The sequence below is a fragment of the Natator depressus genome, chromosome 1, assembly GCF_965152275.1.
Source record: "Natator depressus isolate rNatDep1 chromosome 1, rNatDep2.hap1, whole genome shotgun sequence".
Classification (NCBI taxonomy): Eukaryota; Metazoa; Chordata; order Testudines; family Cheloniidae; genus Natator; species Natator depressus.
The window spans coordinates 46,701,273-46,720,789 of record NC_134234.1 but is presented as its reverse complement, the minus strand read 5'-3'; the positions used below and the strand labels follow the sequence as shown (position 1 = coordinate 46,720,789).

At 37.0% G+C, this 19,517-nt stretch overlaps 1 protein-coding gene across 1 annotated transcript in view; it reads left to right on the top strand.

Moving 5' to 3' along the window:
• Positions 1-16,456, top strand: part of UBL3 (ubiquitin like 3) — a 74,079-nt gene extending 57,623 nt beyond the window's left edge. Inside the window, exons 2-5 of the mRNA XM_074959084.1 lie at positions 5,445-5,553; positions 9,716-9,802; positions 14,343-14,420; positions 14,762-16,456. Coding sequence (XP_074815185.1) covers positions 5,445-5,553; positions 9,716-9,802; positions 14,343-14,420; positions 14,762-14,814 — 327 coding nt within the window. The 3' untranslated portion in view covers positions 14,815-16,456. The remainder of the gene's footprint in view (positions 1-5,444; positions 5,554-9,715; positions 9,803-14,342; positions 14,421-14,761) is intronic.
• The last annotated feature ends 3,061 nt before the right edge of the window (positions 16,457-19,517 follow it).

The window sequence follows — 19,517 nt, the reverse complement described above, 5'->3', positions numbered from 1 at the left end:
TTTAGACTGTTCTCAGTGGTAGCAGATGACAGAACAAGGAGTAATGGTCTCAAGTTGCAGTGGGGGAGGTTTAGGTTGGATATTGTGAAAAAGTGTTTCCTTAGGAGGGTGGTGAAGCAGTGGAATGGGTTACCTAGGGAGGTGGTGGAATCTCCTTTCTTAGAGGTTTTTAAGGTCAGGCTTGACAAAGCCCTGGCTGGGATGATTTAGTTGGGGATTGGTCCTGCTTTGAGCAGGGGGTTGGACTAGATGACCTCCTGAGGTCCCTTCCAACCCTGATATTCTATGAATTTTGTAAATGTTGCATACTTTGTGGAAAAATAATACCCGCAAACCCAGTCCCAAGTTATCTCAGAGACCTCATCATAGTCTCAGAAACAACGAGGAGTCTGGTGGCACCTTAAAGACTAACAGATTTATGTGGGCATAAGCTTTCGTGGGTAAAAAAACCCACTTCTTCAGATGCATGGAGCCCACGAAAGCTTATGCCCACATAAATCTGTTAGTCTTTAAGGTGCCACCAGGCTCCTTGTTGTTTTTGTGGATACAGATTAACATGTCTACCCCTCTGATACATCATAGACTGTAATTATTCAGGACAAGTACTAACACTATGTATGTATAGTGTATAGCTTTATGAAGGTCCTTTTTTCCTGATTGGAAGCCTCTAGTCATCACTGTAATATAAAAATTGATAATATCAATATCTAAATTAAAAGAAGAGGATGGAAATACTGTAACTTACTTTGCTCACTTCTTGCTATTTACAACGGTTTACAGTATTCTTGTGTTGCAGAATTCTGTCTTGGGCCAGAAAATGAAACTCTAGGGAATCTGCAGCATTCAAACAATTTTATAGCCTGTTTTTCAAAAATGGCTGTCGTTTTCACCCAGTAAACACGCTTGCAGTAAAGAAATTTGTTCACCAAGCCACTTCCTTCCCCACATTTACAGTGTTCATAAAAACATTTTAAGCTGCCAAGAAATGAGGGTTATGAAAGATAATGTTAAAAGTTAGTGACTTTATATGCTTAAAATTCTCAAACGTAATGTTCATAATTTGATTCTGCAAGAACCAACCAGAGTGGACATAGTCCAGAATTGACACTAAATATTACTTCTAACATCGCTGGCTCTTTTCACCTTTCATCAATAACATCTCAGTTGTTACTACAATACAGAAACTTGAATTTTAAAATTCATAGCAAAGACTCTGGGGTTGTCTTGCCCACAGCAAGAGGCTGGAACCTATCTTCTGTAGTCTTCATAAAAAGAATCACAAGACTCATTGTTATCCTATCCCCCATGGAGGGACAAACCAGCCACGATCATGAAAAGCACAGAAGGCATAACAAGGATAGAGGACCTCCTTAGGAAGAAGGAAGAAAAATAACTCTTTTTGGTAATCATCTGGGGACACATTTTAATTCCATTGCAGCCTTTCAAATGATGAGATATGATGTATTATACAACTGGCATCTGAATCATTGTATAACCGTAGGAGTTTAAAATTAGCTACTTGTATATTAGATAACTCATCCATTACTCAGGCTCTCCCCTACTATATGCATTCAGACTCTCAAATTTGCAATAGTGTCTTTAAGAAGATCATCTTAATCGGAGAGTTTTGCAGAGTAAGTAGTGTAGGAGTTGAATGCCTATAACAGTTCACGGTGCCTCAAGGAGATTTTAAAGACTAGACTCTCAGATTCAGACCTTGTGGGACTGTCACACCACAATGAACAGTAAGATTCCTTCAAGAGAAGATTTTAAAAATTAGATTTAAAATTTAGACAAGCACGCACACTAAAAATGACTATAGTCTGCAGTGCTATAAATAAGAAAATATTTAACCATTTATTAGAGCAGTTGTTTCCTTACATAACTTGACATAACATCTGTTTAAGTATTTTAGGGATTTGCTTCAGGCTTTTGCTAATATTCAGTAATGGTCACATTTGGAGACAAAAACAAAAACCTTGGTCTACATATAGTTGTAGTATACTCTTTAAAAATTTGTTAGCGTTACCTGAGGCATCTTGATATTGGATCACAGGATCATGTAAACCTCTGAGACAATAGCAGAATTTCAGCAGTAATGGAGTCAGCCATGTAGGATGAAATGTCAATGAACATTTTTACTCACTTTTTCATTTCTGTTGCTTATCTTCATTTTAAATTGTGTATTTACTCAGAGATCTGTAAGGGACAGCATTAGGTCCTGACAGAAATGTTGCAGTTACTTTAACTTTACTTACATTTTCACACTATTTTTACGTCATTTTTGTTTTCTGTAGTGAGCCTGACAAGCCTAAGAAGCAGAAAAACAAGGAAATATGCCTTCCCCTAAATACTGTACTAAGTGGGGAATAAGTTCTCTGATTAATACAAGGACTATTGCCTTAGGCATTGCTCTGTTTGTTTTAGCTCATCAGTCTTTGGCAGTGCTGGACAGTCAATGTTTGGTGACAAGACTATTCAGCACCTAAAAAAGTAGTAGTGTAACTATTTTAGATTACGTGATCCTTTCTCAACCTTCTGGATTGTTTGGCAATTCAGTGAGAGTAGAGACAGTAGTTGTTAAAATATAACACAGATTGTTGAAACAGATTAATCTAGTACTGTAGGTTTAGAGGTTTTTCTGTAGCATTGAATATCTCCAAACACACACAATTCAAACAGTCCTTGTATATGCTGTAATGTGTGTCTGTGAACAGCCTATTTGGCAATCTTCTGTTGCTTTCTCAGTATGACTGTTCTTAAGTTTTTCGGTTGGGGTTGGTCTGAGCATTTGAAGAATCTTCCTTGTTTAAACAACTTTTCTACAACTCCTGCCACTTCCTGCCTTACATCTTCTTTGACTTTATCTGTGTTGTACAGAACAATGCAAACAATAATAAATACTGTGGTATACCATAAAATTATTTATGGGCTTTATGCAAAAATAAACAAACATTGACATTTGGACTACCGTCAAAAAACAAGGTTTCTGCCATTGACAGGAGTTTAAGAAAAAGAATAATCATTTCATTTGTACAGTAGCCTGTTTTCCCCCTTATTGGATTCCTAAGGGAATTTCAGACAAAGAAAAAACTGATAGAAATATCATGTCCTGTAGAAGTTTTAAGCTGAATCTCTGTTCAAGCACCTATTTGTGAGTAGTATAGCAAGTGGGAAAAAAACCCTATTGAATACAGGTCAAAATCCAGTAAAGCCTCACTTTTTATTGTTATAGTAATTATTCATTGTCTTACAGCTCAAGGGCTGAGAAGTGGCAAGGGGAACCATATATCTAAAAGCATTTTGTCTAGCACACCCAAGTGTGCTGCGGAGGTTAGCCCTCTGGTTATCACTATGCTCAGGACCGGCTCTAGGCACCAGCAAAGCAAGCACATGCTTGGGGCGGTACGTTTCCAGGGGCGGGATTCCGGCCATCCTTTTTTTTTCCCCCGGCCCCGCTCAGTCAACCAATGAGCCCCTGCGTGGGGCCGGGGCGGTGGGCTCAGCGCAGGGGTCCCGGCCCCGGGGGCGGTCCCTGCCCTGGCCCCACGCCACTGGGGGAGCGGGGCGATGTGGCTCCTCCCCCCCGCCTGCCCCTGCAGCGTGTGTCACAAGTGGCAGAGGAGCCGGAGCCGAGCAGAGCCCGGGATCGGGGCAGGACTCGCAGCCAGTAAGGGACCTGCTGCCCTTGGCGGCTTGACGCTGGACGGGCGCCCGTGGTCCGCCCCCATCCCCGTGGCTGACCCGCCCCCCCAGCCTCTCTGTCGGTTACTGTCCCCTCTGCAGGGGTGGGGCCGGGTCTGAGATTGGGCGGGGGGCCCATGGGCAGGCTGTACAGCCCCGAGCACCTCACTCCAAACACTGCTATAGCATTACGCATTCTTTTAACATTTACTAGTATCAGTGACTTCTGGGGAGCGCAGTTTCTCAAAACTGAAATTACTAAAAAATTATTTGAGATCCACCATGTCTGAAAATCGTTTGTCAGGACTCTCATGAATTTCAGTTGAAAGTACCATTGCACAAAATGTAGATTTCACTGAATTATTAAAAGACTATGCAAGTATTAAAACAGAAAAATTCAGTTCATATAAATTTTTTTAATTAATGAAAAACTGCGCGCACCAGAAGACACTAATGTTTTTCATTACACTGTATAGTTGAACCCAAATTGTTTGTAATTGTGATTTTGTTAAAATTAAATGAGTACACTAGTAGGAAATTTGTTTTATTTCACTAACTACAAATTCTCTGTTTTCATTTTTTTTAATTTTAAACAGTCAAAAAAACCCAAAACAAACAAACAAAAACATTTCAAAGTGCAAACATGTGTAAAAGCCCCCCCCCAAAAAAGGGGGGGGGGCAGGGACACTGCCAAACATTTTTTTGCTTGGGGCTGCAAAAAACCTAGAGCCGGCCCTGACTAAGCAATATTACTTGGAACAGAATGGTAGATGGTGAGGGGGTGGGGATGGAAATTTAGGCTTTGAAAGTCATTTAGCCACTACTAATATTGCTGTAACCAGGACCGTTTTGAGACCTAGACTTTAGGACGTCTTTCTATCATTTTTTGGTCTGTGGGCTGGGTCCTGTAGGGATGGAATGTCTTGATTCAGTCCATTAGTAACTCTCAAACAGAAAGGGGGGAAATAATAACTGAAGATGCCAATATCTGGACGTATTGTTTGATGACATCTAAGAGAAAAATTATGGTGGTGTTAATTACTTCACGGAGTCAGGATCTTATTCTCCTTGGGAGAAAAGTAAAGTTGCAAGTTAGAGAGATCAGCAGAAGATTCAAAGTCCTAAAACGTACAGGCACTGTCTAGAGGCTGTTTGACTTTCTAATATTCTGTAGTGGGTCCATGTGGTAAAGTCAGGTCTGACAGTCAAGGTGCAGATATACAGAAGAGGGGTTTGGAGTTAGTCTAGGGTTTAATTTTTAGAAGCAGAATTTCATATTTTTAAATTTGCATATGTTAAGGAAGCAGGTATTATTCAGTTAAGTAAAAGGTCAAGAGAAGACGAATTCTTAGCGTTTAGCAATGTTCTTTAATGAACTTGTTTGTTCCTTGAAAAACTGTATTTGATGGTACTGTTAACTAATAAAAGGCATTTGCATATATTGTGATCAAATTAAAGAGCCTTAATATACATGATACATTTTATTAGTATAATTGTCATCTTCTTGGCCCATCTATGGGAAAACTCCCTTCTGTCCATCCTTTTTGGTTGATGCAAATACGGTTGAAATACTGTTGTCTGTATTTAATATTTTCTGTTTAAATCTGTTGTGATTTTTTTTCCAGACTAATTTGGACTGATTAGTTGCTAAAACCAGTGAATGACTTGAATGACTTTGGCAATTTAAATAGCCTTTTGATTAAATAGTGCATTTGTATTTATTTTTAGCAAATCTTCCTAATGTTCCATTTTCTTTACAGATAAATTTGCGCCTCATCTTGGTAAGTGGGAAAACGAAAGAGTTCTTGTTTTCACCAAATGATTCTGCTGCAGATATTGCAAAACATGTGTATGACAACTGGCCTATGGGTGAGTCATTCTTATGTGTCCTTTAGCTGCTAACTGTCCAGTTAAAACTGTTTACTCTTCTGTAATTAAGACTGAAATGTTAACAATTTTATCATTGTTCTTCATATTCAAATGGAAGTTTATATAGAGATATTTTATCCTCTGTTTTCAATGGTACAAAATTTGAGATGTTGAAGTATGGTCCATTACCCAGTTTACTTCCGAGGCTACTTCTCATATTCATTGTGCCCTACGTCTGCTTTTCCCTCACCTTGAATTTTTTTCTAGACAGACTTGGTACATATCTAATAACTGCAGACTGATCCTGGTGGGTGTTAGATATTATACCCTTTGCCTAAGGATGAGTAAGGAAAATATGCCATTTTATATGAATGAAGTAGCAAAACTGAACCTCAAATATTTTGTATTTTTGATCGCTTTGCCTCAGAAACAACCTACAAAAATACAGTAATGTCCATAAAAAAGGTAATGATAAAAGGCAGTTGTAAATTACTTTAAAGGATGAGGGAAACTGGGAACAAATTTAAATATGAAGATATTTTAAATTATTTGGGAGTATTTATTTTGGAAAGTAGAAGTATAAACTGAGATGGTGTGGGGGTAAGTAAAATAATGAATTGTTCAACAAAAACTGATCAGGCAATCTTCATCTCCCTGTCCCTCATTCCAAAACACAAGCCAAAACTGAGAAATGACGTTAAATTTGATGAAAGAAAATACTTATACATTCTCTGATACTGGAGGTCATGGGGGGCCATTAACTTCGTGTTGCAAGAGGGCTAGAAAATTACTGCACATGAATAGGAATAATGTGCATCTGTGCTATCTATGTCAATAGGAGTATCAATAATACATGCTTAGGCCCTAAACTGGTCTCCTCTGAAGGTTAGGAAGGAATTTTTCTGTCCCTGATGCAGTTTTACACAGTTGACAAAAAGCACAATGAGGAGGTTTGTGGTCCTCTAAAGTATTAGATACAGAGACACGGCTGTTGGAGACTTTTTATACCAAACTAGCTGGACCAATGTTTCTCTTTGGTATGGCAACTCAGTATCTACTGTACATTGTTTTAGTGTGCTTCTGGAACACAACTGACAAAATAAAATTTATCTTGTGTGCATTAGTATGAATTAGTAATGACTGAAACAACTGTTTTTCCTCTTAAATTTACTCCTGAGTATATTACATTGCAGTTTCAAGTCGGCACCCTGCCTAGCTATTAAGGCGCATAACAGGCACTATGTAACACAGAATCAGGGATTTATATTTTGTGACTCTTACTTATGTGTCAGTGAATCTAATTAGTAGCATTTCATCACATTGACTACTTCAGACTTTTGCAGCAGCAATTAAAACTGAGATTTGTACCTTGTACACATAACAAAGAATGAAGAAAATTACGTATTTTAATAGGAAGGAAGCCATTCCATATTACCTAAGGAACAACAGCTAAAGTTAATGTGTGATCATAGTATGCAACATGTACAAGAGAAATGGCTCATAGGCTGAATATGATTACAGTTCAAGTTGTTATGTGTATGTAAATCTTTAGAACAAATAGCTGCTAATGGCCTTATTTATATTGTAGGAGAAAGTACAGTGCCTAGATTTGTCAGTGAAATTGTGATCTCTCTTCTCCATCTCTTTAAATCCCATTTCATGTGTTAGGTTAGTTCTGAGAGGAAGAAACTGGAATTATTTAAAATTGAGGCAGCTCTGAAATTAATTATTGACTTGTTTAAGCCTTCCCAAGCAATGAGCATATGTGAATAATCTCTTGTTCTTTAAAATTTGAAAACTATCTTTGTTACAAGAGTTGATTATAACTGACCTAGAATGACACATTAAAATTATTTAAAGAGGTGACTGTGTTGAATCTGTTCCCCCAAGTTTTTTATTTGTTTGATTTGTCCATAAGATGTGCAGAGATGAATCTGCCTTGGGGTCTTTCAGAGATATGAGCGAAATTGTGCTCTTAGGTACAATAATACAGATCCAAATTAACATCACTGAGTTTGGTGGAGATAGTCTCGGTTTACATCACTGCAACTGAGGGCAGAATTTTGCCATATATCTGAAATGTCCTGTCAGCTGCCTAAATTTGATGATTTTAAAGGGTTATAAACTAGCATGCTTAAGCCACCTCTCTTCTATTCCCTTCCCCCCATGTATAGGTTGAAATACTCTTAATTTAAAAACTTCCTCACTCCCAGTGAGGCTGTCCAGTTTGATTCATTTGCTCAGACAGATAGTTGATATCCAAGCTAGAAAAGTTTCTCTTTATTCCCTCTTTTCTAAAATTACTTTATCCTTGTTGGAATAATTAAATTTTCTCTTACGATGATCATCTGATAAGCGTTATGACACTTTTCAGTTGAACTTTTTTTCATTGGTTTAGCTAGTGGAGAAGTGTTTTCATTATGAAAATTAAATATCCCGAGTGACTGTTTAAGGGGAATAATTCTTGAGACTCTGCCAAGGAGCAAAGAGTAAAAACATAAAACGGTGGATCATCAGTCAGGAATTAATATACCAAATTGCCACTTTTCATCTTCTGGCCTCTTGTATTATTGCATCTTTCTAGTACTACAAATTGGCTAAACTTTAGTACTGCAGTCCAGATGGTAGTCAGAGAAGTGAAATCTTAAAGCAGAAAATTATAGATAACGTTTCGTCAAGCAGATAAATAGCTGATACTAATAATCAGGATAATTGTAACACTTCATTTTAGCTACTCTATTGACAGCATATCAATGCATTGCAATTAAAACAGGTAGTAAATGAAAACATTGAATTTCAGATGGTTTCAGTTGTCTAGGTTGATCATATCTTGTAAGGCATCTAGTAAATATTGCCACTTCTACACACTTTCCGCTCATACTTGTTTCTGATGTCAGCCCTAACTTTGTAGTGCTCTGTACACCTCTAATCGTGTGTCATTGTGCCTGATGCCTCTAAAAGTGAACAGACATCAATTGTAATAGTTCCTTTTTCACTCTTCTCTTCCTGCATCTTTTCCTACCAAATGCTGGTTGCACACTTTCCACAATGTTTAAATACCTTTCCCAACACCCCTGTTTCATTTTCTTTTCCTCTCTGCCCATTGTATCCATTGTGTATTCTGGGCATACAGGTTGGCTTCTCCTATCCCTTCTTGAATATTCGTGTTTGCTATATAAATGTTACAATAGATGGAGCAGAGCAGAAGCAGATTTGTGAACAGTTGGTATCAGATACCTGGTCAGCATTCTGAAAGAGCAGATTGAAGTTAAATAATTTTGTTAACGTTTTGCAATATTTACCCTTAAAACTTAATGCAGATTCGCTGACTTGTTTTGAAAATTGACAGAAATTTCAAACAGGAATAATAAGTGATCACCTAATCTTATACATTATTTACTTTAGCTAAACACTTCATGGGAAAATACATGATTCTTACAGCTAATTTGTGGTACATAAATCTGTACATACTGTGCTATGAGAAATTTCCTGAAATCTATCAATATGTCTCTCTTCTGCAAGGGTCAGATGCTTACCATTCAGCTTTTCCAGGAATTTCAGGGTATGTTCAGTTCATTATGCCCTCTGGAAATTCAACTGGCTAAATCTAATCCAACACTGCCCAGTAGCCACAGAGAGGAGCACTTCTGCTTACTGATTTAAAATGATTTTCAGATCAGAGAACTGATGTGTTCCTACTATATATGTGGCTGCTTATCAGTCCTAGACTGAGGCTGAACTCAGCCAGTTGAATGTTGGAGGGCAGAGAGATTGAGAATCTCCTGCCATTGAAGGAAAATGGAACTAAATTAACCAGATGGATATTGAGTCTGAATGGGAACAGGAAGTGTCTTCCTTATCATCCATTTAAAAATATTTTGCATAGGAACTTATAACCATATATATCACTTATAACCGCTAATCAAGCAGAAGTAAAGTGAGGCACAGAATAGTTATTGCCCAAGATTGAATGGGGAAGTTAGGAACAGAATTTAGGAGTCTTAACTTCAGATCCTCTCCACTAAGCAGCAGGCCGCACTGTCCTGTTAGTACTGAACTGGAAGAGTTCTGTTTTCTCTTTTCTACCCTGGATGGGTGGGAAATAAACAAAAGATACATATGCTGGGCTGTTTCTGACAAAGCCCTCTTCCTTCTTTTTCAGATTGGGAAGAAGAGCAGGTCAGCAGTCCAAATATTCTGCGACTTATTTATCAAGGACGCTTTCTTCATGGCAATGTGACACTAGGAGGTAATGAAATAACTTGGGTAGTATAATTTAGCAACTTTCCCCAGGCAAAGTGAATATTTATTTAAAATACAGTAAATTCTCATTTAAGTAAAACCCTCTCTAGACTTCAAGGTCACAGCATGGTTTTCTGCACAGTTTTGCTGCAGCATAACATAAGATGCTCTTGTTACCTTTATATTTTTCCATCCTGCTAGAATCGGGTGTTAGACTATGGTATATATCACTGTGTAAATTAAATCTTTTTTCACATAAGGAATAGTTATGCTATCTTTATTGTCTTTTAATGGAAGAGGGATGATTTTATTCCACTTCTCATATACTGCATTTATAGTGTAAACCATTTCAGAAATCTCTAAGTATATTAAAAATGATGGATAAAGATTTTGATGATTGGCTAAACAATACTAGGGAACTTAGTGTAATGAAGAAAGACACCCTGTGAATTAGAATGAGGGAAAATATTTTTGCTATCTAGCTCTGTCCCAAGGATACAATTGTATAGTTATGTGAGAACAAAAGTAAATGGCTTCACTTTGTATGGTGAGGAAATATAGCTCAACTGTGCCCCCTTGTGTCATGTTTTCTAGTTATATTTTGTAGATTTATTTTTTATTTATCAGAATGTAGTACAATGTATTGTAATTAACAATATTTCCTTTCAGAGGTGGTGGCAGCTATATGAATCTTAAGTAAAATCAATGTCTAAAGAAAATATATCTCTTTGCTCTTACCAAATCTAAGAAGTGAGCTGAAGGGCCTATTCTCTCTGTCTACAAATTCCTTCTGTTAATGCTGTTGGTAATTATGAATGCACAGGGAGGGGAAAATGTAATATAAAGTCATACCTGGGGTAGCTGTCTGAAGTTAAAGGTAAACCTGGAATGACTTTTTATTCCTTTGTATTTATCATTTTGGTTTGTTTGTTTTCTATCACTCTGTGGTGGCACTAGTTAGAAACTTAAGTCTTTGGCATCCCACAATATCTCACAATATAAAGACTCTGGAAAACAAATGCAATATATTACGGGGAAAGTTTCATATGTGCCCTGTCAATGTGCCTCCACACCAACTCGGAGAGATTAGCTGTAGAATGACAGGGCAGTTCATTCTATTTTTCTCCTTTAATTGTTGCCCTATTTGCTGATAATGGTAACCAGGTTGTCATTTTGTGCTAGTTGTGATATGGATACTTCTCCATTAAGAACTGGACTGGAGCCACCAATTCATTGTAAATAGATTACTATACTGCTATCCGATAACCGCTTTTAGCCATTACTAACCTGGGCTGCTGATCTCCTTTTGGACAATTTATCCTCCATATGGTTCAGTTTTCTAATGCTGCTTTATATACTGGCTAGATAATGATAAACTTCACTGTGTACTGCTTAGTAGTAACTCTCACTTACCTGTGGAATTTTTATTTAGGCTTCAGTTAGTTAATATACGTAATCTCTATTGTGCAATTTTATGGCCCATTCGTGAAAGTAGTGAGAAGTAGTGTGTTCTTAGCATTAGTGAAGATATTGCCTCTTTTCCCTTACCCTTTGCCTCATCCCTCTGACCCCAATCTTGGATCATCATCAAGTTCTCCTCCCATGGTGTCTTGTCTCAGATTATCATTCTCCAGCCAAAGATGGCTATACAAGATGTTCTTTGGTATTCATCTGTAGGTGTTTCTGTGCACCACTGTTACTCACTTTCTTCGCTGAGATCAGACTGGACTTCACAGTACGAACAAGAGTCAATGTTATTTATCCAGTTCCACTGGAAAAGAATAGCTAGTATGCTTTTGATTGCTACATTAGACAGTTTCATGGATTTTAAATGCATACTTAGAATCAGGGAATTTTAGTTCAGCTTAAAAGAAAAGGAGTACTTGTGGCACCTTAGAGACTAACAAGTTTATTTGAGCATAAGCTTTCGTGGGCTACAGCTCACTGCATCGGATGCACTCAGTGGAAAATACAGTGAGGAGATTTATATACACACAGAACATGAAAAAATGGGTGTTTAGCATGCGCATGCTAAACACCCATTTTTTCATGTTCTGTGTGTATATAAATCTCCTCACTGTATTTTCCACTGAGTGCATCCGATGAAGTGAGCTGTAGCCCACGAAAGCTCATGCTCAGATAAATTGGTTAGTCTCTAAGGTGCCACAAGTACTCCTTTTCTTTTTGCGAATACAGACTAACACGGCTGCTACTCTGAAACCTGTCATTAGTTCAGATTGCTGCTCACTGATGTATTGCAATTTAATCATCACAGCTTCACCCCAGGGATATTTCATGTGTTACAAAGATTTATTTCTGTTATATTTTAGAGGTTTGTTTTTAAACATTTATTTCAACACTAATGAAATAATGTAATAAATTTCAACCTGGAGTAAGATTATACGTCTGAGGTATAAATTCCTGAAAAGGAATGTTGATTCAACCTTTACTAAAGCAACATGGATACATTTCATAACAAAAGAAAATAGTAACTTAATGTTTAGTCCAGTATGCAGTTTCTCATGACGTTATAATATTTTGCATTTCTATAGTGCTTTTCACCCAAGGATTTTAGGGGTGTTGAATTATAACATTTATAAAGAGCATTTCATTTGTCTCAAGTGGTTAGTGAATATTGACTGGAGTTTGGGCTTGCTCACCACTGAAAGTCATTTAGTCAGTTGGAGAGGCAACAGTACCCTCAGATTGTCTCTGTGGGAACTAAATATCATCTTTGGTTCTTTTTGTCAAAGTGTGGCAGTTTTCTACTTCTAAACTCAAACTTTATCTTGTAAATACTGACTGAAGTTGAAGCTTAAAACTTAAAAAAAAAAAGTCTTGAGCTTGTTTGCCAGCCTGTGTTAACGCATCTTTTGAAGTATTTGCTGATGCAAGAATGACTGAGGAAACATCAAAAGTATCAGTGGAAATGGTAATAGGAAAAAAACGTTTGTCTCTCAAGTCTGCAGTGTCATTGTTGCAAGAAGTGCCAGATCCATCATTTTCTGTTGCTGCTAGTAGTCAGTGTGTGAAAAGATGGGTGGAGAGAGAAGAGAGCATGCTGTCCAGATGCCATTAGTCCATCCAAACTAGGGATCAGGTGTTTCTGCCCCGCAAGTGCCAGGTTTAGTTTTATATCTGATTCTTGGATCTGCAATAAACTGATTTGAAATGGAAAAGAGAGACAGTTGGGATACTCCCTCTCCATCCTCCCTCTGCAGTTACTGTGAGATGGATTATTTCTCAATGCAGATGGCAGACTGTGAGGTGAAAATGGAAGCTATGACCTGCTCATTAGAGGTTAAGGTTCTGCTTTAAGTCACAGTGGTTATGTATTTGGGCACAAGTACTAAGGGGCTGGGGAGGAAGTACCTTGAATTCCTAAAGAGAAAATGAGCTGGTTCATCTATCGCTGATGATATTCCCTGATTGATTGATTGATCGTTTTAATGGAGCATGCAGCGGAAGATATTTTTCTCCTAATTTATAGTGGAAAATTTAAAACCTCAGGAGAAAATGAAGCTCTAGTAATGTGTGAAACTTTTACAAATAACCATCCTGACAAATGCTGTCACAAAGTTGCGGTCCAGAACATAGAAGCCTTGAGGGGAGCATTGAAAAAGGGTGGGTCAAACCTAATATGAATAGGGTATAAATGCTTTTGTGGTTTTTTTGTTTTTTGTTTTGTTTTTTCAGTCAGTGAGATTGCAGTGGAATATTTATTAAAACTCCAGAGTGTTGAAAATGTAAACACAATATTATGAAAACTGGAATATGAAGCTGACCATCTAGTTTTACTGCAAAGTGGAATGAATTGTGAAAAGAAAATCAGATTTTTTAAATTCTTTCAATTTCAATAGTACAGAGTAGTAACAGTATTAAGGAAAACACTTTGTCTTAAACAACTGGTTTTAAAAAACATGTTAAAGTTTCTGGAGATGCACGGTTCTCACATACTACTGATGTGATGGGTGTTCAGCCTCAAAGCATGAGGCATTGCAATGAGAGGTTCCATGAAATTATTTGTAAACATCACATCATATCAGCGGAGATTTGGCTTATTCACTCTTCAAGAGAACTGGAAAAATGTTAGGGTTCTGGTAATGCACGCTTTAGTGTGCTGTTCAATTCCTTGACAGGAAGTGTTTATATTATGGTTTAAATTAGTCACATTGGCCTAATCACATGCTTAAAATTAAGCACTTTGCTGAATCAAGGTGTAAGTGACCATTCCTGCTCCCATTAAAGTGAATTGTACCACTGACTTCAAAAGGAGCAGGGTCAGGCCTCAGAACTTTATCATCCTCACAGTGACAAACATTAAAAGCACAGTATTTAATATGATCATTCTATAAGACCCTGATCTATGTAACATTTATACAAAACTTCTTTCTAGGATTGGTAAGTAAGCAGTATGAATTGTAAAGTAAGAAGTAGGAAGCTGTGAAACAAGCGAATCCAGTTAAAGTTATGGATTCAGTTGTGTGCGTTCTGTAGTGATGAAAAGAGTGATTGTGTTAATAAATCATCCTCTATTTTTCACACAGCATTAAAACTTCCTTTTGGCAAGACAACAGTGATGCATTTGGTGGCTAGAGAGACATTGCCAGAGCCAAACTCTCAAGGTAGGCTATACAGTAGGTGAGCTTCCAACTTCAGCTGCATAGGCACGTGTTCAAAAATGTCATGGTTTTCATTGGTTGTTTTGAAAGGAGAAAAATCGTCATGGTTTATGAATAGTTCTTGTCAAGCAAGTAACCAAATGTTTTTGGACACACTAAAATAAAAAAGCATATTTCTTAATTATGTATCTGAGTAACATTTTTTGTATTCTCCAGAGCTTATAAAATTGCACAAGATAAAATTTTTGCATCGTTCTTGTATCATTAACAATTATCCCCCCCTCACCCCAACTGAATGTTTTGTAAATGACTTGCAAGCAAATCTTCTTTTCATTGTTCCACAGGTCAGAGGAACCGTGAAAAAACTGGAGAGAGCAATTGCTGTGTGATCCTGTAAACTCTGTCTGCTTTACCTGCTAAGTGTGATGTAATATAGTCTTTGTCTTTCATGCTGCTGCAATAGAAGAGGGCCAGCCTTGCTTCAAACATCTTTAGGAAGAGCCTGTCAGTAAATCCATTGAACTGAAATATTACGTAAACACTGTCACATTATTCTCTTTTTCAAAGGAGAGATCTATGAACAATTGCATTATGATTTTATTTCTATTTTTTCTTGCTGAATAATCTTCTAATACATCAGTTCTTGAATGCGTTCAATCTCCAGAAAAAGTTAGTGTTCTCTTCCACAGCATAAACCATTTTGCTGCCACAAAAATCTTCATTAACCGGAACTAATCAATCAAGCTTTCTAGATGCAATTTGCACTAAAAACAGTTGACAGTATGTTTCTCTTCGGCAATCTCTAATGATATTTGAGACACCTAGAAATAATCTACAATATGTAATACAACACTGGAAAATAGAATCCATAATTTAAAAAAGCTCACTAATGGCCAACTCAAAGGAAAAACTGAAGTCAATTCTACCAAGTCAACCTTGGTGGCCGAACTGGCACAGAATACTAACTAAACCGAGCCTGGCTATATATATTTTCACTGCAACAAACAAACAAAAAAAAAAACTATGTGCCTGTAATTTAAAAGCACTCTGTAGAGGGCTGTTGAAACTGGTTTTTTTTTTCATTATTATATGCACTCTTTTCTCCTACGTTAGTTGAGTGCTTGTTCATACAGCACAAACAAGTGCAGAGTGCATTTCCTAGCCTTAATATGGGAGGGGTAATTTCCTGTAGTTCATAGGCTTTTATTATTGTGCATAAATATTAGAAGACTTCATTTACTAATCAATTTTATGTATTTGAATATCAGCAATTGATGTTTTTCGGTAATTCTTACTCCTCTGTATCTGTGTCCAGAGTCATGCTTACTCATAAGAGACTTCAAAAGAATTATTAAAGTTAAAAGAAAAAAACCTCTGCCATAGTACTAGTTTTGTTTCTTTATGTAATCTGCATTTGGTATTAGTGCTTGCAAGCGTATTAAAATCAGAAGCTGATTTTTAAAGGCATACATAATTTAAAAGGATGCCATTTTATTTCATATCAATAATTTAAAGGTTGATATGCTAAACAAATTTGCACAGCACTAAAGCATGAGCTAGTTTCATCTAAACCTGTAAAAATATAAAAGATTTTATATTTTTTCACTCGGGAAGAATTCTTCCTGGATGAAATTACAAATAAGTGTAGAATATATTTAATAAAAATCTTATAAAATGCATAACTATAGAACTTAAATATGGATTGGCGTGTAGCATAATAGAACAATATTCCATATAAATAGCATTAGCCTTAAAAAAATAAAAAAATTAAAAAAAGTCACAGGTTGACATTGTGTTCTGTACTTAATAAGTGTTCACAGCCCTTACAGATGTTCTGTGTGATTGTTTTTTCAAATGGTCAGCATCATTCAAATGTAATCAGGTTATTTTACCCATTGTTACTGCTTTGATGAAATGCTTTATATGCCATAGGCCTACAAAAATATTGTTCATACTGATCAGAATTAAATTTGTATAGAGCAGAGTTTTAAAACAAATTGTAAATAGCACTAAACATTTTCTTTCTGCAACCTGTACTGATAGATTCTTCTGTAAACTAAATAAAAGAATATTGTAGTGCATTTTGGTGGTGATCTAAAATTAATGACTGGGTCTGTAACTGGTTTGTGTGTTTTCACAATCATGAAAACTGGTGAAGTGTCAAACCTAGTTCCCCTCTGATTGAAAAAATAACTGTTTATAAGATTATTTATAGAACAATTCTTGGTTTTAGTCTGTGTTCAACATCATTTTTTCGAGTTTCCTTGGTTGCTCAAACATGGAATAAAACACCCTGCCCCAAAGAGATAAAAATAGAAGAACGGGGAGTCCGGTGGCACCTTAAAGACTAACAGATTTATTTGGGCATAAGCTTTCATGGGTAAAAGACCCACTTCTTCAGATGCATGGAGTGAAAATTACAGATAGAGGCATAAATATATATTGGCACATGAAGAGAAGGGAGTTGCCTTACAAGTGGAGAACCAATGTTGAAGGCCAATTCAGTCAGGGTGGATGTGGTCCACTCCCAATAATTGATGAGGAAGTGTCAATACCAAGAGGGGAAATTGCAAGAGGGAAATTATATGGGAAAAGGATCTACCACATAGTACAAGAAAAAGGAATGAGATGAAGTATGATTCGTGTCTTGTTAGTTCAATAAATCTTTAGTGTGAACTGGTGGTATTTGAAAAATGATTATCTAGTGTGTTGCTGATAGCTTGAAAATTATATATTAAATACTGAAGAGACAGATCTTGTGGTGGTAGCCTAAAATTAAGAAATTTCCTCTTATGTTATTCAGTAAGTTTGGACACTGAAGAAGATAACGAGCTTCAGGTATAGTAAAATACTTTGTAGTCATCTAAGGTATTAATACTAATGCCACATTATATACTTATTAGAAAACGTGTGACCCTTCTTTGATCCATTTAAGTAAGATTGCTGGATATTTGCTATTTTGCAAAGAGATTAATTTTAATAGAAATATCAGCATGCTTTTGCCTGCTCTTGAGGAGAATAAAGTACACACACAAGAATGTTCAAATAAATCCTTTAAACTCTGCTCAGCTTTAAAAGTCACTACTTGTGAATATGCAGGGTCTCTAGAAGCAAAGTAGAACACTTTTATGCTTGTTTGCCTGCCAGCATCCAGAATGGTGTTCCACCTATTCCATCGCATTGCTATTGTGTGGACTCTGGGAACAAATGTGCCTGGATAGTTAAGGGTAAGGTTTGTTCAAGACATGTTGTTGTGTTTTAAAATACTTAGACATGGAAGCATGAGAAGGAGCGGTTTATCTCCCACTACCTATTGTAAATTGGCCATATCAGATACAAGAGATACATATGGGGGATTATAGCCCGATAGTACTAAGATGCTGTACAGATTCTAGTGTTCATAAATCACATCTTGAATAAATCTGTTGCAGCAGCCTCAGGGCTTGCCTAAGCTACCAACTGGAGGAAGAAAGCATGGTAAATGCCTTTCCGAATTATTCTGTAGGCATTAGCAATGTGCTGCATTGATGTTCTTCCAGTACTAATAATTTGTCTGTCTCTAAAATTCCAGTTATAGTAGGCAGCACCTACAACCACTGATACTCTGACCTTTATTTTAGAAGAGGGAAACATGGTACTTAGAAAAAGGTCAACAAGTAGGAATTTTTCATTATCTTCCTTATCAACATATGAAAAGATGCTCTTTCCCTCCAGTATGTGTCTTCAGTACCTGCTCCACTGATACTGTCTCATGAGTTTTGTAAATATGCTGAAAGGGCATGCAGCCAAACAGTTTTTGATCTCTTCTTCAGTTAGCGTGCACTGCAGTCCCAGGCTGCTGTTAGCATTGCCAGCATACAGACTTTTCAGCACATCTGAAAGCAAAGTCATGAGCTGATTCTCTGTCATCCTCCTGCAATTTTAAGTTGTGTTCATAGGTTCCAGAGCATAGTTCAAGAAGGGAAATCGTGTGCAGTCTGTGGCTCTGTAGTCTGATTGAATGCACCTTTGCGGTCTTTGTTCAAGAGGCAAACTCACGGATATGCCATTTGATCTAAACTTCTCCTGCTAGTTCTGCCTGAGCATACCCATCTGATTAGTACAGAGTTAGGGTCAAGCACTGCCTTAGATTGGTACTGGGAGCTCCCAGAGATACCAGTTGCACTACTGAAATCAACGGAAATCCTGTATGCTGATCAAAGGGAATATAGAAGCATTCCATGACTGTCAAAGAAATGATTCTACCTCTTTCTTTCCACTGAAATATTTAGAGTTCCTTAGACTTGTATCGTCTTTCTGTGAACTTGAGTGTCAAAATCTAACTTCAGAGTGCAAGTTGAAAAAGAGTGTTTTTCCCTAGTAACAGTGTATTAGGTCTGTCAGTATCCTATCAACTAAATTTATAATATGTTAGTACTATTTATATTGTAGCAGCACCCCCAGATGCCAACTGGGATCAGGGTCCTTTTGTCCTGGGGGTTGCACTAAAATACAGTCCCTACCCCGAAGATCTAATTATGCCACATAATATATAATGAGAAATATAATTAACAAAAATGTTTATTCTGTTCTAAGATTTCTGAGTGCTTTTGAACAGCTGCCAGTTTGATTAATACATTTCTTAATGATCTGGAAATGGAAGTGAGCAGTGAAATGCAAAATGATCAGATGACACAATTATTTAGGTTCGTCAAGTTCAGAGAAGAAAAGGAGGAACATTAGTGGGACATAACCGACCTAGTTGAGTGGGCAGCACAATGGCAAAGGAAGTTAAGTGTTGACGAATGCAAAATAATGCACATTGGAGGGAAACATTTAAATTACACAAATTTCAGGGTTCTACAGTAACTATCAACTCAGGAATGGGAGCTGAGCATCAGAGTGGACAGCTCAGTCAGAGAAGAACTCAGCTCAATGAGAAGCTTCACCCAGAAAGACAAGATGTGAGTATGCATAGCGAATAGTATGGAGAATAATATGGAAAATCTAATAAATTATATATATTACATATTATAAAAGTCAGTGGTGCAGCCTCATCTGGAGCAATGTGTGCAGAATCAGTCACCCCATCTCAAAAAGAATATTGCAGAATTAGAAAAG